Source organism: Protopterus annectens, chromosome 9.part0 (genome assembly GCF_019279795.1).
Source record: "Protopterus annectens isolate FY-2018-M chromosome 9.part0, PAN1.0, whole genome shotgun sequence".
NCBI lineage: Eukaryota > Metazoa > Chordata > Ceratodontiformes > Protopteridae > Protopterus > Protopterus annectens.
The window spans coordinates 899140563-899160255 of record NC_056743.1 but is presented as its reverse complement, the minus strand read 5'-3'; the positions used below and the strand labels follow the sequence as shown (position 1 = coordinate 899160255).

Below are 19693 nucleotides of genomic sequence, written 5' to 3'. Positions count from 1 at the left end.
GAGTTCTGTACATAACTTCACTTACCAATTTTTTCTAAATCCAGAGCTGGCTTTGCCACTGCAGTCTTGCAGGGCCTTATAGCCGGTCCTAATGCTATCTAATTACCTCCTCCCATCCTTAGCTTTGGAAATCTACCCATATGTGATGACTGTAACAGTGAAACACAAAGAACATAGTATGATCCTAATGCTATCTAATTACCTCCTCCCATCCTTAGCTTTGGGAATCTACCCAAATGTGATGACTGTAACAGTGAAACTCGAAGAACATAGTACAGTTGTGTACACTTACCATAAATGTAGATGTTAGAGTGTATTCACTGTTGCAGTCCTGGTTACCCTCCCTCCAGCCCTTTGACTTCTATTGACTATACCTCTATTCTCGTTTGCTATGCGTAAAGCTTTTTGGTGTATTTGCTTTTTTGTTGGAGGTGTATCCTTGTATATAATTGCTTCCCATTATGGGGCACCTGACATCTGGAGCAAGAAAAACTGATGTAATGGCGTCGGCTGCATGCTTTATACTCCTGACTACCTGACGTCATGGAAGATGAGACTGCATCCGAAGCAGGACCCAAGACTTTAATAATCAGGTCGACCGAGGGCTACTGCAAGCAGATAACCCAAATGTGATGACTGCAACAGTGAATACACTTGAACATCTACATTTATGGTAAGTATACACAACTGTACTTTTCTTGACCACTGGTAATGTAACTGATCGATGTAGGATGCATCTTGTACATTTGTAATCACTCCTTTATCCATGAGTGTGGGATGTTGTTAGATGCTGTTTTGTAATCTGTCCATGCTATACTTCGACTCATCCCCTTTTTAGAGGTTTCCATTATGGCTTTTTTAGTATCAGATGATCCTTTGTTCCATGTGACTTTCTTTTGTTACCCTTTTGTTCTGTTGCCATGAGTGAGTTTTCCTCTAAATGACTATAAACTCTGACTCCATCATTTCCAGTATATTGTTTTTACATCATCGGAAGACATGTTATTGGTCTATAGTTTTTAGAATGGCTTACAGGTTCACTCTTAAGGAGTATAATTTTTTCCTGTTAACCAGATTTGGTAGTTCACTTTATATAAAAAAAAAAAAAGGGCATCATACTCCAGCAAACTCCGCAAAGAGAAAAGGCAGATGTTGAGTCTAGATGGTTAACTTAAAGGTACTCAAATAACTAAAATTACCAAAAACCTTTGTGGAATGCCTTAGGACGGACTGTAGACGAAAAAATAAATAAAACCAAAGTTTTATTTAATGAAATTCTTGGAGCTTTCTCCTTCCGTCTGAAGGCATCATTAGAGATACACGATTAATCAAAATACAGATTTTAAGTAGTAAGTTTCAAAGAGTTGTAACAAATGAATTCATTGTTTCAGTTAGTAACTGGGAATAATACTTCCTAGAAATTTAAAGTGCAAGAGCACTGCTATCCATGCATTGTGTAATTCCAATGAAGTAACCAATAAAGTGTGTGTGTGTGTGTGTGTGTGTGTGTGTGTGTGTGTGTGTGTGTGTATAAATATACCCACGCATGCAGAATATAAACGATATAAATAAAACAGAGATGCATGTTTGTAAAATGAAAACTGCTTTAAACTATTACAAAGTTTATGCTTTTAAGTATACTGCTAATGGATGCTTTGTCATTTAGACCTGGTCTTTTAGTAGCTGCTAACTGAAGCTGCCATTGAAGTTTTTCCTCTTGTAATATGAGTTTTGTTTCCTCTACTTTCGGAAACATGTACTTTGTCTATCACATAAAATGTAAACATTTAGTAGTTGGGACATTGTAATGTGTGTCTATAGAGTGCATTGGTAGATATACATTTTTTAATACAAGTGTGTTCATATATTCTTTCTCAGTGGTGGTGGAGGATGTTACCACTTGTTGGATGTGCATGGGCAGCTGCGATACTGTACAAAAGGACAAACATCTAAAGACACTTTACTCATCATTTGGCAGCTTTCATTCCATGCATGCAGTCTTGGCTTGTATCCAAGGACACACTGTTAAAGTACCTGGCTAAATGCATTACATTTTGCTGTAACAGTGGATAATTTTGGGACACCAACTAAGGTGTTGCTGTGTTGGGCATCATGTATAACAGCAGCCTTTTTAGAAATGTGGCAACAAAGGTAGCCATGTAGTTTAGTTTCCAACTTTTTCAAACTTACATACTGGACATTTGGCCCAGAAGCAGGACATAGTACACATCTGCAGCATTGGAAGGCACATCTTAACCATGCCGTCTTTGATGTAGCAACTTTTCCCATGGGTGTCGAATCTGCTTGTTAATGCAAGAGTGGTCTTTACAATGAGCATAGTACAAATGCATGTGTACGCTCATAACATTAGATATTCAAATGTTAGGATCAGTGGGGCAGTTTAAGCTGCCTCTTTTTCCCTTAAGTAGTTACACTTTTCCTTTTTATCCCTTTGGTGGGAAGTGGACAAGAAGTCGTCGCCCATTTTCTTTTCTTTTATTGGTGAGAAAGGGAAACCTAGATTTGTCTATCTACAAGTTTGAGTAGACTGCACTTGAGCATTGTGATGTTAGACTACCTCTGATTTGTCATGGAACTTCAGGGCTGTGATCTCTTCCAAGCTGGTGAGTTGACCTGCTGAGACTGTCTAGAGTTCTTTAGACTGAGGACCAGTGGATGTTACATGTCCTTTTACTGGATGCACTTGTAACCCTGAAAGACACTGACCTGTTCTCCCTGTTAAGCCAGACTTCACATCTCCTAGCCCAGGTGAGGAGTTCCGCTAGAACTCGAGCTGGGCCAGAAGAGCAGACCTCCACCAGTGAATATTTGAGTATTCCCTTGAATTATTAGCATTGCGATAGTGAGCTTTAATTTGAGCATCTACGTATAGGAAGAAAACACTGTCACATCTCATAGGAGGAATGTACTCGCACGACTGTGCGTTAGTAATGAAGTGGTGCTCAGGAGTCATAAGGCATTCTGAGAAGCATGAGCTAGGATAAGGAAACATCAATTGAAGTACTAAATCACTGGAGTATTGGTAGCAGAGTTTAACAATATGTGGGCTGGGCTGGAAGAAACACAATGGAAAGGATGGTGGTAGTGGGGATTCATAGCTGATAAGGATCAGTGACAGTATGGAGAAGGGGTGTCTGGTGCAATTAATGTGCTACTGAATAGAATTCTGTAGGTACTACAGGCAGAATTTGATAAAATATTAACTTGTATTAATTTTATAATAAATGAATGAGTCAGTGTATCACATTTGCATGTTATTTAGAGCAAAAGCATTTTTTTTTTTTGAAACTGCACTTTAATTTGCTACATTCTAATTTGTCTTTCCTTTGTACAGATGTGGAACAGATAGCAATTGACTGGTTGACGGGAAACATCTACTTTGTTGATGATGTGGATGACCGAATATTTGTTTGCAATAGAAATGGGGAGACCTGTGTCACATTAATAGATTTGGAGCTTTACAACCCAAAAGGAATTGCTTTGGATCCAACCATGGGGTAACTTAATTTTTCTTGTTTTACTTTATAACTGCACTGCATTACAGTGTATGATACAAATAAGTTTGAAAGTCTCTTTAATTGTATGGGTACTTGAACTAGTATCAGTGCCTGTGTTGTGCAGTTATAAATCTTCCATTGTTTAGTTTGTGTTTAAAAAGGAAATACAAGTTCATATATGTTGTCAGTAATGGGATTTTCTGATTTCTTGTAATTTGCTGTTAATTTTGTCTCCTTTGCTTTGACATTCTTAGATGCAGTAGTTTTAATTAGGGGCAATGCTGTTTGCTCTCAGTTTTGTCTTTAAAGATCAAGTGGGGTATTGTTAGTAATCAACTAAGAAATTTATTGCCTTTTCTGCTTTATCTTCATGTGTGTACCTCGTGTAGGATGTACGTAAGTGACTTGTCATTTGTTTGTCCCAAAATCTGGAAGGGAGGTTGCAGAGCCGACAGTTGCAGTGTAGCGTAGAAAGTTAATTTTATGTGAAACATTCTTTTTTTTTCCTTATAAGGTGTCATGTGACAATGTATGACAGTTTTGTGTAAGCTTCATTGGTTGCTGAAAGCTGTGCATTAGAAGATGATTCCATAATTAAGGACAATCTTGGCCCACTCAGTCTCTTTTCTTTCATGTGAGTCATTCAAGACCTATTTTCATCAGTTTTTTAGTTCTGTTTTGCTAATGGATATTTGTGTCTTTTTTGCACATTTGAAGTCTCCTTTTATTGAAATATTTTTCACAGATTTAGTCTGCATGTCCTCCCCGCGGTTGGGTGGGCGTTCGAAAGACATGCGTAAATGGGCATGCCTTCGTTGAAGGTTGAACATCGAGCTGGCACCTCGGTGTTCATGAAAATCTACTGGCAATCATTAGCGGACCAGAGTTCCGCTGTGGTGACCCCTAACCGGGAAAAGCCGAAAGACAACAACAACATTTTTTTAACTTTTCTGTCTGCTGCCCCCTGCCTATTTATAAGAGTATTTATAATCTCTGAAATCACACCATTACGTGATTTTCTTTCCATTTTTTACATGCATATTCTTCATATCTTGTTTGCTTTCTAGGAAGAATTCAGTAAAACTTGCACAAGTCAGCACATAGAAGAAATTAAAGTTCAGTGCTAAATTTCAGATGTGTTGGTACCAGAAGTGTGAGCTCTATATTCAATGCCATTAGTAAGGCATGCTCTGTACCTAATGAAACGGGGATGGGGTGGGGGGGATTAGTTAATTTATTCACCATCACTCTCAAGTTTGCATGACTTGCTGTAATTGAGAGAGTTTGTTGCATCAGACTGAGAATACTTTGCTTAAGGCTTCATCACTATTAGGAAGTCCAAGACCCTAGTAATTTGGGGATTTGAGGTTGTGTAGGGGGTGTACAAGCAAATGTTTCTAATAAGGTGCTTATATTTCTGGGTGTATAACACTGCATACAGTATAGAGGTTGATATAGTTAAATCAGTTGCCAGTTTGGAGCAGTTACTATTAGTTACTCTGGATCTGAGAGTTAATTTGGGTAGTCATTGACGTGTAGTTTTTAACTTTTGAAAATCGACTTGTACAGATGTGAGGAGTTATGGAGAACAGAATTGTAATGACAGAGATCAAGGTTTTTATGAGACAGCTGCCAGGGTGGTCAGGTGTGAGAAATATATATATTTTTTTTGTAAACTTAAATTTTCTTGACTTATTGCAGTGTCTTATGGCAGAAAACAAACCTTAAGTCTCTGTTTAACAGGTATAGGGAAGATCTGTTACTTCTGAACTGTTGATGTTCTGGAAACTGGTCTTTGTGTTTAAGGTAAAAAGGAAAACCAGTTGCAAGATTTTCCTGAGACAGTTGCCAGAACATCTAGCTCTGGGAGTAAATTGTCCCAGTGGCTCTTATTTTGTCTGTCCTTTATCCTCCCAGTCGTCTTAGACACTCCTAGTGTTCATGGTCATATTTTGAAGATCCTTCTCCCTTGAAGTGTTTAAACTTCAGTCCAAGTCTTGTTTCCTCTCCAATACCCACTTCATTTTTCAGCTCCCTTTTAAGATTCCCATTTTTCACCAGTACCTAGTAACTTGTATTGTCCTGCGTAGTAATTACAAGTACATCACATGGAACATCCACAGTTTGTGTAAAGAGAAAACAGTACCAGACTTGTCAATTTAGTCATCCTCTACAGAAGTAAAACTAGGCTTTAACTTGGCAGTGCATGATGGTCTTATGTTGTTCAGATGTGTAGGGTATTATTTGAAATTAATTATGAACTATGATTGATGACTGGTGCCTCACGCAGAGTGAGGATTGCTTTGTGTTTAAATATAACACGCATTCTTTACTGGCAGTAGTGTTTGTGTTAGCTGTAGTATTATTGAAGGCAGACTCTAAGCAGCAGCATTACAGCTACCCACAGAGAGGTTATGGAGAATTCATTCATACAAGCCTTGCCTTTACCTCAAGTAATCATAATCTCTGCAAAAATAGAAGCATGTATCTACTAAGGTTATATGTAGATACATTGATCATTGTTCAAAAGTGAAAATGTTGTTCCTTGTTTTGTATATGCCTCCATACTGCTTGTTTTGAATACCTTTCTATTTTTATTAGCTTTTAGAATTGTTGGCTGTTATATTCTCGGTAGACTGAGAGTGCTAAATTACTTTCCTTAGTATGATGGCCTGTGATTTTTAAATCATTACGCTACTCTTCAAGTACAAAATTTAGAATTTTCAAACTCTAGTTTGGCTCCCTGATGTTGAACTCGTATGTACCATTTCAAATAAGAAATCACTGCATAGTTTCTTGTTGTGAACTAGTAAGAATTAAACCACACTTGTAGTGATTCCTTTTCTTTTCTTGTTTTGCCACCATATGACTGTTGTTGGTATGTGTAAGTCAAGGGGCAGTGAGATCCTCTAAATGGAGAATGTGGGAGGTTGAACCATGCAGAAAAACACTTTTAAGCTTGATTAAGTTGAAACTTTGACTGACTTGTTTTATTTTGTTGAAGTTACAGGGCCTTGAGTTTTCAAACACTTGTTGAGATTGGGGGGAGTCTTTTACAATGTTTTTTCCGGTTCTGTATATATTGTGTACAAGTATGTCTACATGGGCTTGTAGTTTTGCATTAATGTTTATCGTTTTACAGTATCTTCTCAAAGCAGACTTCAGTAAGCATGATTCTAGACAAGTTTCTATTTGTATTTCAGTTGTAGTGAAATTAAACATCTCTATGACCATTGAATTATGGCCATCTTTGATTTTATTGTTATAGAAAACTCATTCTGGATTATGCATGAAATTAAGTACAATGACAAATCCCAGAAGGAGTGTTAAATTCTAAATCTTGTACATTCCTTATTCCTTTTCAAATCTGAATGTGGCCACTGAGATCAATTTTAACCATGTTGTAGATAATCACATCCTGTTTTTCTCCAGTCTGCAAAGTAGACAAAAGGTTCCTGCAGAATGAACCAAGGAGTCAGGCACTCAAAGTATGATTTGTTTGTCTTATACCACGGTATTGTCATAGAATGATTTTGTGCCCTGTACCTCTTGATTGCACACACGAGGTAATTAATTGGCAAGAGATTCTTGTGCTGCTTACATTTGGCACTTTGAAGGGATTATCAATGTGCAGTTCAGCCCTTTGCACCACAGTTTTATTAATGTTTTAGAAAGCAGAGCAAACCAGACCAATTACTTTACAGGGATTGGAAGTGTCTTAAGCAAGCCTTGATTTTTCAGTGACAGAATATTTGAACTCCTGAAAGGAGAAATAGAAAGGAGATTCAGTGTGAAATCAAAACTCCCTTTTAATGTGTTTTTCGTTTAGTAATAATAAATAGCTGCTTAAAATAATCCTGATATGACATTGCCATGTCCAGTGGCTGGAGTTTTTAACATAAAACAAAGCTGCTTTATGTTCATTGCCCTAAGGTTTATTCTACAGATTCCAGAACCTAGAATCCAGTGAAGCAGGCTTAACATAAAATTATTAGAAACATTTCCTGTAAATGTTGGACAGCTCTACTACTTTTTCAGATACATTTGGGATGCATGACTAGGCTTAAAAGACCCCTGTGATCATTAGCCTAGTGTACACCTATGAGCCTGTCAATGCGTGTCAACAGTGTTGCCAGTCTGCCCTGATCCATTTCTGACACTGGTTGTTAAACGTCAGAAACTGCTAAGAAGAAACCAGTAACCAGTGGTGTGCTGCAGAGTTTTGTGCCAGATACAGTGCTTTTACAGGGTGTTTGTGACACTGTAACTCCAGTATGCATGCACCCTGTTCTGTAGCTATACAAAAGCTAGACACAGTGTGAAAAACAAGAGAATCCGTGTCTAGAATGATCTGGTGTGGCTTACAGACAGGAAAGCCAGGGTTAAATGTAAAAAGTACATGGTTATGCACTTTAGTAAGGGAGAAATCAAGGGATGGATTGGAGTTTCCTGTGGTATACACAGGTAGAAAAAAGTTGAGCTGTGCTGTACAGTGTGAGGACATTGACAGAAGCAAGTTTTTTGTGATGCACTGCTATTGCATGTAGAGGTGCTAATATTCTACTGCTTTGGGCTATCTGGGGGAGCCTGCTGTCTGTTGACCCCACCCATCTTGCTGCAGTAGTTTCTCTCTCCCCTGGTAAGATAGGACATTTAGGCATCTAAGGACACTGGAGCACACCTTGGATGAGGAAAAAGGTTGATGAATGGCCCTCCTCAGTTCCAGGGGCTTCAGTCTGTTTTTTAAAATAGAGCATCATTTTACTGATTACCATGTTTTAATTTTTACATACAGTCAAATCCCCATGCATATCAGACTTTTTATTTTATCACCGATTGCTGATACAACCATTTTATGATTGTTTATATAATACTAAAACTAGCCTCATGTCAGACAAGTCTGTGCTTTCATTTATTTTTCAATAACTTGTCATTAAACCTGCAAGTCCATATATCATGAATATGTATTGTTTAGTTTTAATATCAAATTTATTCTAACTTTGCTTATTGCACAAACAATTTAACTATTTGCAGTGCAGTATTTGATCAGAAAGTAACTAGTGGCAATATTTTATTTTTTCACTGCATATACGGAAGCAACTCTGTAGCCATGGTGGTGCAGCGGTAGCGTTGTCGCCTCACAGCAAGAGCTTCTCCCATTTGATTATTGGCTGGAGCACCTTCTGTGTGGAGTCTACATGTACTCCCCGCGGTCGAGTGGCTTTCGAAAGACATGCGTGAATGGGCGTGCCTTCATTGAAGGCTGGGCGTCGGGCTGGCACCTCGGCGCCGTAAAAAAAAAAAAAAAAAAAAAAACTACTGACAATCATTACCAGACCAGAGTTCCGCTGTGGCGACCCCTAACCGGGAAAAGCCGAAAGAAGAACATACTGAAGCAACTCTGTACAGTCCTAAAATGTATATTTTTAAGTTATTTTAAACCATCAAATCTCAGACATCTGTCTCTTGTCTGCAGGAACATTTTGTCAATCCTAGGAGGTGTATAATGTTTGTGTGAATATTTCTTTGCAAAAATTCTAAACTTTCTCAGTTTAGTATCCTATCTAGGGCTAAGGTATTTTTCTCACCTTTGTTCATTTGTAACATCAAATCTTTGACTTCATTCTATTTTTAAATTTATATTGTATTGTTTTCTCAAGTCTTACAGTGTCTTGTCTGCTGTCCTTTAGTATTCCTTTTGCAGTCTGCCATTTCTGTTCTGGCTACGAATATAAACTCTACCATTTGTGGTTTAACAAATGTATAATCTAGTCTCCGTGCATTCTCCTTCATCCTTAACATTAGACCTTTGTATCCAAGGTGATCCGAGTTTAGTAACCTACATGTTTGCCTAGCTTCATCTCATTTTATTACATTGTTTCCCTTTATCATCTGCTCCCAAAGTCTCTGTTCTTTGTTCTGTCTTTTCCATAGCTTATTACATTTTCTTGCAAGTCTTTCTTATTTCTTTCTGTAAAATACTCCATCGATGGTTTTCTTTGTTTTTTTTACCCAAGGTGTGCCTGCAGTTAAAGTAAAGACTTGCTTTTATATTCCTTGTGTAAATATGCCCAAATGTCCACACTTGTCATTGTCTCATCAGATACAATACCTGTCATTTGCTTCTATATGAATATATATTTTGAGTTCTGAATCAACTTTGATAGTCTAAGCTACATGGTCTCTAAGTATGCCTTCAAATCTGGAAGTTCTACATCATCTTATTCGTTTGTCAATATTACTTTTATCTTTTGTACTCTTTTTTTAATAACAAAAGACAACCCCTTCATTTATGTGGTTTCCTGGAGGCCTGCCTAGGTAAAACATTATTCAGGACATCTATGCCCCAGAAAAAGAGTAACCTCATCACTTCCTTCTTCTGGGACACAGCCCTGAGGACAGAAGCCATTTCCAGGGTATGCCTGAGGATCCTGTTCATGGCCTCCACCATTCTAATAGTACCATTAGCAAGGTTTCATGAGAGAATATTACAGAAGCTTCTAAGTAACACTTGGAGCAACAGAATCCGTCCTTAAAGTCTCTCACCCCACTGCTGCCATGTGTCACAAAAGAGTTATATAAGGGTGGATATGATGGGGGACACAAGAATGTGGGGATGTCTTTCAGTCAGCCTGCACCACATCGAGCCTTAATTCCCAGTGTCTCAGTCATAGTGTGGGGAGGTCCACACCTAGAATCTGAGTGCATGGAGCTCCTGGCGCACCACAGATAGGAAAACATACAGACACACAGGCGATGATGGCCAGTCTGACAGTCAGAGCCTTCAGGAAAACAAATTGGGAGTATGCTTCTAACTGCTCTGCAAACTACCTATACAGGAATAGGAGGGGGCACTGGAGGCACAGACTTTGAGGAGTAGCTATATGCATACTCAGGAGAACTCCTTGACAAACAGGTTGAACAGGATAACAGCAGACCCCACAAGTACATGATGCATAGTTACACATCCCTGGATTTAATAGCCAGCTAAAAGTACCAGAAATAGGTAATTACTTTTCTGGAGAACAGACAGCTAAGGAAGTTCTGATCCAGAATTCTGCACAAACCAGCTTGGGCAGTCCATGCCTTCACCCTGAATTGGGCAAATCTGTTTATTTATGCCGTCCCTCCTGTCCTCTTGCTTCCCAGGACAGTGCAAAAGGTAATGGAGGCGAGGCCAGAAGTAATACTTTTTGGACAAGTCTATACTAGTTCTCTGTACTCCTGGAGATGGTAAGGGAGAAGACACTAATGGTCTTTCAGCAGGTTGTTCTCCTGATGCAGCTTGGGGGTGTTTGATACACACAGACCTGGCCACATTCAAGTTAGCAGTGTTGAGCATTTGACCTTTGCTGCCTTTTGATCACATTTACTCCAAGAATGTGCTAAAAGTAATGAGGGAAGCTAGGTGGTTTAGTACTTGAAAGTCCTCCCTCCTTGGCCAAATAGAAGAGCCTTTCTCTCTGGGTTCAAAGAATAAAACATGGGTGCTGAACTAGCAGAGCTATCCTCAGTTTTGCAGTATCTTTCTATGTTTTCCCTTCCTAGTTGGTGCATACATGTGTTAAAAATCAAGACGTACTTCCTGTTAGACTTTCAGCAAAGGTGGGGGGGGGGGCCCAAGCTTGTGATTTGAAGTTTGTCCTCAAGAAGTTAACCTTATGCGCCACCTTGAGCTTGCAGCTGTTGTGCATTAAAATGTTTGACTACAGCCAGAAGGATCTCTGAACTCCAAGCACTTTTGTACAGGGAACCTTTCTTTATTGCAGTTCCACAAGTATAGAATGATTTTATGGACTTATCTTTCAAAGGTAGTGACAGACGTCTGTCCGATCAAATCCATTTTGCGGCCTATTTTATGTGCACAGACACCTGAGAGGACCAAAGAGCTAAGAAAATTACAGTAAATGTTTCCCTCCATTGCTGTAGGTAAAGGTAGGTTACTAGCCTTTAAAGATACTTTCCAAGTGGGCTTAGTCTTTGCACTGGTTTGTGCTGCAAGCACCATGGCAAAGGTCTGCTTGGTTCTATCAGAGTGCACAATATAAGGGTAACCACTACTGCTGCCCTTCTAACAGAGGGGTAAGTATGCATGGAAAGTTAGAAGCAGCCACTTGCTCCCCAGTCTGCACATCCTCAAAACTCTGTGGATAAGGCCAGGATGTATTTGTCTCCTCTATCGTTCAAGGCATTCTCCGGCCTTCCACAAGTTGCTTACCACCCTCCCATATTGAGGGGGAGGCGGGTCAGCTTTGGGTTTATGACTGCAACAGTGAAATATATATAGTACAGTTGTATAGGTTACTTACCATAAACTGAAACAAACAGTAAAAACTAAATGAAAACTCGAGTCAAGCTAGAACTTCCACCGAGTGACTTCTCAAACCTCTTTTTATCAGAGGCACATGGAATATATGCAAATGACCCTTATGAACATCAGGTGTTTCAGCTATATGGCGATTCTGAATGGCCATGACTTTTTTTAAGTTGTTTTAATGGACAATTTCAGGCCAATAAAGCCAAACCCCACTAGCTGTGGATATGCATATTTCAGCCTTGTCATGACCTCATCACCACAGCACAAACAGTGTGTGTGACTAAACATAAGAAACACAGGGCTGTTTGTTAGTTGGGATATTTTGCAGTCACCCTAATGGTAATGGACATCCGCTAGGTATAACAGCCCTGTGTTTCTTATGCTTAGTCAAACACTCTGCTAGTGCTGTGCTGATGAGGTCATAACAAGGCCGAAATATGCATATCCACGGCTAGTGGGGTTTGGCTTTATTGGCCTGAAATTGTCTATTAAAACAATTTAAAAAAAAGTCATGGGCATTCAGAATCACCATATAGCTGAAACACCTGATGTTCATAAGGGTCATTTGCATACATCTCATGTGCCTCTGATAAAAGAGGTTTGAAAGGTCATTCAGTGGAAGTTCTAGCTTGGCTGGAGTTTTCATTTAGTTTTTACTTAACATAAAAATACATGTTGAAGTGTGTTTACTGATGCAGTTGTACTTTCCGCTCTCTTCAGCCCCTGTCTTCCTGAGGGGACTGTTTTCAGGATGGTAAGGGATACCTGTAAACCTTTCACATTTTCTATACAGTTTCAGTATCTCAACAGGTATCTCACTTACCTTTGATGCAAAAGGATGTGGGTTTTATTCCCTCACCAGGTAGTTACATTAATCTTCCTATCCTGGCACTGCAATGCAGCACAAGGGGGTGAGACATTAAACTGAGGCTCTATCTGCCTGCTTTGGTGGTAGCTCAGGTGGATGTAAAAGATCCTACAGCGCTTGTCAAAAAGAGTAGGGATCTTCTATTTAACACAACATGCAAAATATTATTTACATATTTACAACATTTATATATTTACAGGCACTTATATACTCATTTCTGTTTCTTACAATTCATCATAACATCCTCATTGTTATTCATCCACAATTGACTTACACTCCTTCTCCAACCATAATCTGATTTTTCGCAATGTATCTGCCAAAATTCATTTTCCATCAAACAAAATTTCTTTCAGTCTTTCATTCCAAATAATCCATATTACATAAATTAAACTTTTTATATACAATCTCACAAATTCTTATTTTTATAATATTCATACATAATCATATCCATATCTATATTTTGTCATTAATACTCTCAACATTTTTCTTTGCACAACTTTTTCTAGAGTTTCACCACTCTTACATTTCAGAAAACATGTCCTGTTGTCTGTTCCTCCCTACAAAATAAGTACTTTTTCAACTTTCGTTTTATATGGGATATTCCCCTGTACTGGTAACTTATTTATCATCAGTCACCATTGGAAATCCTGACACTTCACTGTCTTGGTACACCACATTTCCTTGTTTTAATAGCTGTAATCACTTCTTCTGCTAAATTTCCTCATGGATTTACATGATACTGTTTAATCTCATTATTATACCACATCCTTATTTTTCTGTACATCATATTTTCCACGTCTCTATTTTTTCTTGATAATTTTTGATTTCTTCATTTACACATTATTTTTCTTTTTCTTGTTCTCTTATCTCCTATATTTTTTGGGGGATTTAATTTAATACTACAGATATTTGCTATATGTCCTTCTGTTTCATTTCCTACTTTAATAATGTACAAGCTTAAAAAGCAGAATAAACTGGCTTTAGTAACCCAGATCCCCCTTCATCTTCATTCATAAACACACCTCTTTTTGGTGATCCTAATCTTGAACCCCATATGAAGGAAAATACCAACTGCACAATTTCCTTTTCATATTTTATTGGGATCATGTAAACATTTGACAATTTTGACATGCACATTATTTTTCCATTCATACGAAATTCACCAGGCAAACCTTTTTCCTGAATGCTAATCTATACGTCCTCCACAGAAGACGCACGTCTTTCATTTCTTTTATCAAAACCTCACATTGCATCCTAATTGCATCAGTTTCCCAAATTTTATCCCTAGAGAAGACGCTTCAATTTATTGAAAACTGCACACCACCAATTTTAACTACATCACCAAAACCCTTACTTTTGTCCTTATTCAAGGTCTTTCCATTTTTCTGTAAACATCCTTTCAGACAAACCAGCACTTCCCTCATCCATATTTTGTACGTAGCAACTACAGCTCGTTTGGGTATGTCAAAACTAACAATATCATCACCTCATTTTGCATATGTAAGTCTTTCATTTTATAGGCTGTTTCACTCATTATTGCATTCATCACCGATGCAAGCAACATTCCACTCACAGGGCATCCTTGTTTTATACCACCTGTCATGCATATTTCTTTACTCAGCCACCCAATTCACTGACACTCTCTCACTCTATTACTTTGATATGCTGACATACACACACTCTCCTAACTCTGTTATCTATTCCATACTTTTTCATAACATCCCAGAAAGCATAATGTCCTCCTGTATCAAATGCCTTGCTAATATCACCTACCATAAGTTTTATAGCCTTTCTTTTATTATAATATCCACAGTTTCTCTCTCAACCAGTAACAAACAATTCTTGACATACCAACCATTTTATACTGTATGTTATATATATTGTCTTCATTGTATCTTTTGCCCTTTCTCCTCTGTATTATTCCTTTGTCGCCTCACAGTAAGATGCTGTCTGGTTCGATTCTCAGGTAGAGCATCTTCTGCATGGAGACATACGTGAATGGGTGTACCTTCGTTGAAGGTTGTGCGTCAGGGCTGGTAACTCGGCACGTAAAAATCAACTACCAATCATTAGTGGACCGGAGTTCTGCTGTGGCGACCCCTAACCGGGAAAAGCCGAAAGAAACAACAAAAAGTGTGATGGGGTCTCCAATTTTTTTTCTTTTTTGTCATCATTCATCCAATTACATTTTAATATCTCACTAAATAACTATTCATAAATAAACCCTTCCTTCAGCCATTCATTCAGTACATTTACAAAATACTTTATTTGCCAGTCCATTAACTTCTTGTAAATTCTATACCCCGTACCTTCTGGGCCTGATACTGTAATCAGCATTTACTTTCCTATGTACTTCATCCAAATCACCTGTAGTATATTTTTTTTCTTTTTTCAAATTCGTCCTTAACTTGCTCTGAAATTTTTTTTACATTCCACATGCTGTACTACAGTACTCATAATTTGCTTGTGTTTTTTATCTCTTCTTTTAACATTCTAATTTCTGTCATTATACTGATGTCCTCCTTTACTGTTTTGCTCAGATATGCAGATACTGTCTGCCTTCTGCCTTGTAAATAATATTTCTGCCTGAATACTAATGCCTTACTTTTTTATCAGTGACTCTTGGGTATTTCTTTTTCCATGTCTTAATACTCAGTTGTATCATTCAATAAATTTTCTAAAACGTTTCTGTAAATTTTCCAATAATTCACTTTCTCTTCCTTTCTTATGTTCTGCCACTGAAAAAAGCACTTCCTTTTAAGTTCAGTCCATTACTCAGACCAGTTTTTATAGAAGTCCTTCATGCTTCATGGTTATGTGATCCTTCCATAAATGCAGTATTTATTTCCCACTCTCCAATATCATCCCATAATTTCTAATTTGTTCTTTTTATTCCCTTTCCTATTTTAATATATTCCATTTCTTCCATCTAGCCATATTGCTAAATGGTCTGAAAAACTCATCACAACTGTGTCACTGTCTTCTCACAGAAGCCTTTGGATAACACAAAATTATTTTCAGATGCAAACACCCTCTTTAGAAGTCCACAGCTAATTTACCACATTTTATCACTTCTGTATTTTTTTTACATCTTTCCCTTTGTTTTTACATCTTCCTCTTAAATCACAATTAAAATCCCCTGCAGTTATAACTATCATGTTAACCAGATCAGTCTTAATATTTTATAAAAGAGTCTCTTTCCTTGCTTGTTATATATGCAACTAATGCTATAATTCTATAAATGTTCTTTCTACCTCACATCCACGGTAGTTTACCTTCCCATCCTTGCCAACATTATATCTAGTATATTTTTAACAAAACATAGCCGCTCCAGAACAACTTTCACGTCTTAGTTTCCATATTGTATTTCGACCCCTCAATTTTTATGGTTGCAGTCTTCACTTGTCAGGAATCTTACATCCACTAACGGAACAAAATCTGTATCACATTTAGCACACCATTCTAGTATTTCTATCATTCTTACAGTGTTGATAATACTTAAAGTGCTCTAAAATTGTTGCTTTCCTTTTTGAAGCTTGGTGGAATATTTTTAAATTTTTGTTTTCTTATTTTACTGTAATCGCTATAGAATATTTTTTTGAGTTTATGTACAAATAAACTTTGATCCTTAGAATCCTATTTTTCACTGGCTAGAACTTCAAAAAATTTAGTAGCAATCCCTTCTCCTGACCTCTCTTCTTACATGCAGTCTCTGATGTTCATCGTGTTTCACTGTTGCAGTTATTACTCTTGGGTTATCCTGCTGGCAGGCTACCCGCAGTCGGCCTGAATTCCAAAGTCTTGGTCCGGCGTCGGTTGCTGTCACTTCTTCCCTGACGTCAGTGCGCCAGGGGTATAAAAGATGCAGCCGACGCCATTTTCTTCAGTCTTTCTTGCTGTGCGGTGCCCGAAGCAGAAGCAGTTCGCAAGTGCCAGTCGGCCGACTCCTGAGATTTTCGTGTTCGAATTTCATATCCGAAGTCTTCATTTAAAGCTAAGTACCCCATCGGGGAAACTTTTTTCTTGCTCCAGACCGATGTATTGTATTTCTTGTGGGAAGCAAATACCTCCTAAGGACTTCCATTCTTATTGTATTCCTTGCCTAGGCCCTGATCACGATGTAGCTAACTGCAGATTTTGTGCTAGATTTAACCAACACACTATTAAACGTCTGTATGATTTTGCATTTCATTACTTTGGCTGAAGATTTAATTACACAATGTCATTGGATAGCCATCCGTCTACTGCAGTTCACAAGAAAAGCAAGGAAAAGGACAGGCATCCGAGGTCCAAAACTGACGACAAGGCTTCTTCTAAGCCAGTCGCCTGTTCTCAGTGAGGCGCTTTCGCAGCCCCTGACGCCCGCTACCTCAGAGCCACAGGCCGCTTCCGACTCCCACGTGGAGCAGGCTAGGCCTCTGGAAACTCAAGGTATTGGACACTTGGAAAATATTCCCTCAGATGGGTCTGGAGCCGCTGAGCAGGCATCGGCTTCTGAGGGTGTTTTCAGGCCTACACAGTTATATATAAAACTGACTACAGCTTCAAAGGCAAAGACTAAAGAACCACTAAAGACAAAGAAACAAGTGCAGCAAGCCCATGGACAGGCCTCCATGCCTAAAACACAGATGCTCAAAATGGCCAAAGACCTAATTACTTTGATCAGGGGTTCCCATCCCCCTCCAGAGAAGAGGCCTAGGCAAGAGACAAAATATGAATCTTCAGATCAGGTTTCCATTTCCTCTGACTCCTCTTCTGACCAAGAGTACTCTCTCCCTCCCTATGAGGATTCCGATGCTGAAGAATCTATCCCTTCAGCCTCCCCTCCAGAGGATTATTCTTTTGGGGAAACCCTGCATACCATGAGGGAGCACTTACACTAGGAGAGCCAAGACTACTCAGAATCTAAGAAAAGGCTTAGAGATTTTCTTTTACTACCTCAGCACAGGCCTCTTGCTATCCCTCCTGTTTTAGACATTGTAGATGTTTTTTCAGAGTCCAGCCTGTCCCCTGACTCTTTATCCCCTGCACCTGGTAAGCCAGACAGATACTATAGGGTTCCAGATTCACATACATTTCTTTATAAAAACCCTGCTGCTGACCCAGAAACTATTTCTCAGGGTCCCAAAGGGGTCAAGGCTTCCACTGCAAAAAACCCTATCCCCTCTGATAGGGATTCAAGGGCACTGGACAGATGGGGGGAAAAGGTTTACACTTCTGCTACCTTGGCTGTGAGGGCTTTAAATTGTCAATTTCATATGCTTAAATATCAGCAATACTTATTGTCCCTGCTTAAACAGAAAATGTTAAACTCTGAATGTGCAGAAAACAAGGAAATGCAGGATTTATTGCAAGCAACTGAGCAAGTGGGAAAGCATACTTTGCAATGTGGTTTTGATTCTCTGGAGACCTCTTTGCAGGGCCGCTATTATGGGTTCTGTCATTAGGCAACATGCTTGGTTAAAGGAACAGAATCTGCCTGATCATGTTAAAGAAAAATTATTAGATGCTCCATTACAGCATGATACTTTGTTTGGTGTTAAAGCAGAAGAGGTGTTGAAGAAAATGGAGGACAAAGCGAAATCTATGCAGACAGTTAAGTATTTCTTACAGGTGCAGCCACCCAGATTTAGCAGGAACTGGCCTACAAAGAATTGGTCCTTTCCAGTGTCAGACAGGCCACAAAGAGGCAGATACAGACGCCCCAGAGGCAGATCCCAGCCCCAAGGCTCATACAGGCCTAATAAATGGGGTCCTTCTACCTCCAAAAGTGGAGAAGACAAAAGCCATACAGGAAACAGTCCCAGTGACTTTCCTCTGCCAGAACCAAGCACTTATCTTTTGGCAGCCCCCTTAGGGGGAAAACTAGCACTTTTTTCACAAAATTGGCACATGATCACCCAGGACAAATGGGTCTTAAACATAGTGTCTCAAGGCTACAGGTTCCACTTTCACACCCTGCCAAAGGCAAAAGGTATGGTAGACCTGCCACACAATCAATGGGCAGAGGCACAAAAGCAAGTTTCATCCCTCATGGACATGAGGGCCATTCAGCGAGTACCACAGCAAGAGCAGGGACAAGGATTTTACTCAAGACTTTTCTTGGCACCCAGAAAGGGCAAAGCCTGGAGACCAATACTGGACCTGTCTATTCTAAACACATTTCTGGACGTTCCAAAATTCAAAATATTGACTCTGCAGCAGCTACTGCCCATGCTGGGCAAGAAGGCTTGGCTTGTAACTTTGGACCTAAAAGAGGTATACCTGCATGTCCCAATCAGACAATCTTGCAGAAGATACCCCAGATTCATAGCTGGCTCAATGCATTACCAATTCTTTGCACTGCCCTTTGGCTTATCTGCTGCGCCCAGGGTCTTCACAAAATGCCTGGTACCAGTAATTGCATTTTACAGACAAAGAGGAATTCAAATGTATCCTTACTTGGACGACTGCCTTATTCAAGCAGAGAACAAGGACATTCTACTAAAGCATCTGGCGTTTGTAAAAAGATTACTGATTTGCTTAGGGTACACAATAAACGAAAAGAAATCAAAACTAGTACTCTCTCAAGATAATATTCCTGGGTGCAAGCTTAAATACAACTGCCCAGATGGCTTGTCTCACGCCAGACAAACAAAGGCAACTGACTTCTTACTTCAAAATGTTGGCAACAAAGACACAGTTATCTGCAAGAAAAATTCTGCAGGCTTTGGGCTTCATGGCATTCTGCATTCTGCTAATTCCATATGCCAGACTGCATATGAGGAAACTACAATGGTATCTAAAAAGTGTTTGGACTCAACATTGCCATAGCCTGGAAACATTAATTACCCTCATTCCCTGCCTGCAACAGGAATTTCGATGGTGGGCACAGGCCTTTCACCACAAAAAGGGACAGTCATTCACTTTACCCACAGCCAGGCAGACACTAACAACTGATGCATCAGATTATGCCTGGGGGGCCCACATGGCAGGAAAATGTATTCAGGG

At 39.1% G+C, this 19693-nt stretch overlaps 1 protein-coding gene across 1 annotated transcript in view; it reads left to right on the top strand.

The window, feature by feature from the left end:
* Positions 1 to 19693, top strand: part of LRP1 (LDL receptor related protein 1) — a 2772300-nt gene that overhangs the window by 713755 nt on the left and 2038852 nt on the right. The window contains exon 7 of the mRNA XM_044083629.1: positions 3356 to 3518. Coding sequence (XP_043939564.1) covers positions 3356 to 3518 — 163 coding nt within the window. The remainder of the gene's footprint in view (positions 1 to 3355; positions 3519 to 19693) is intronic.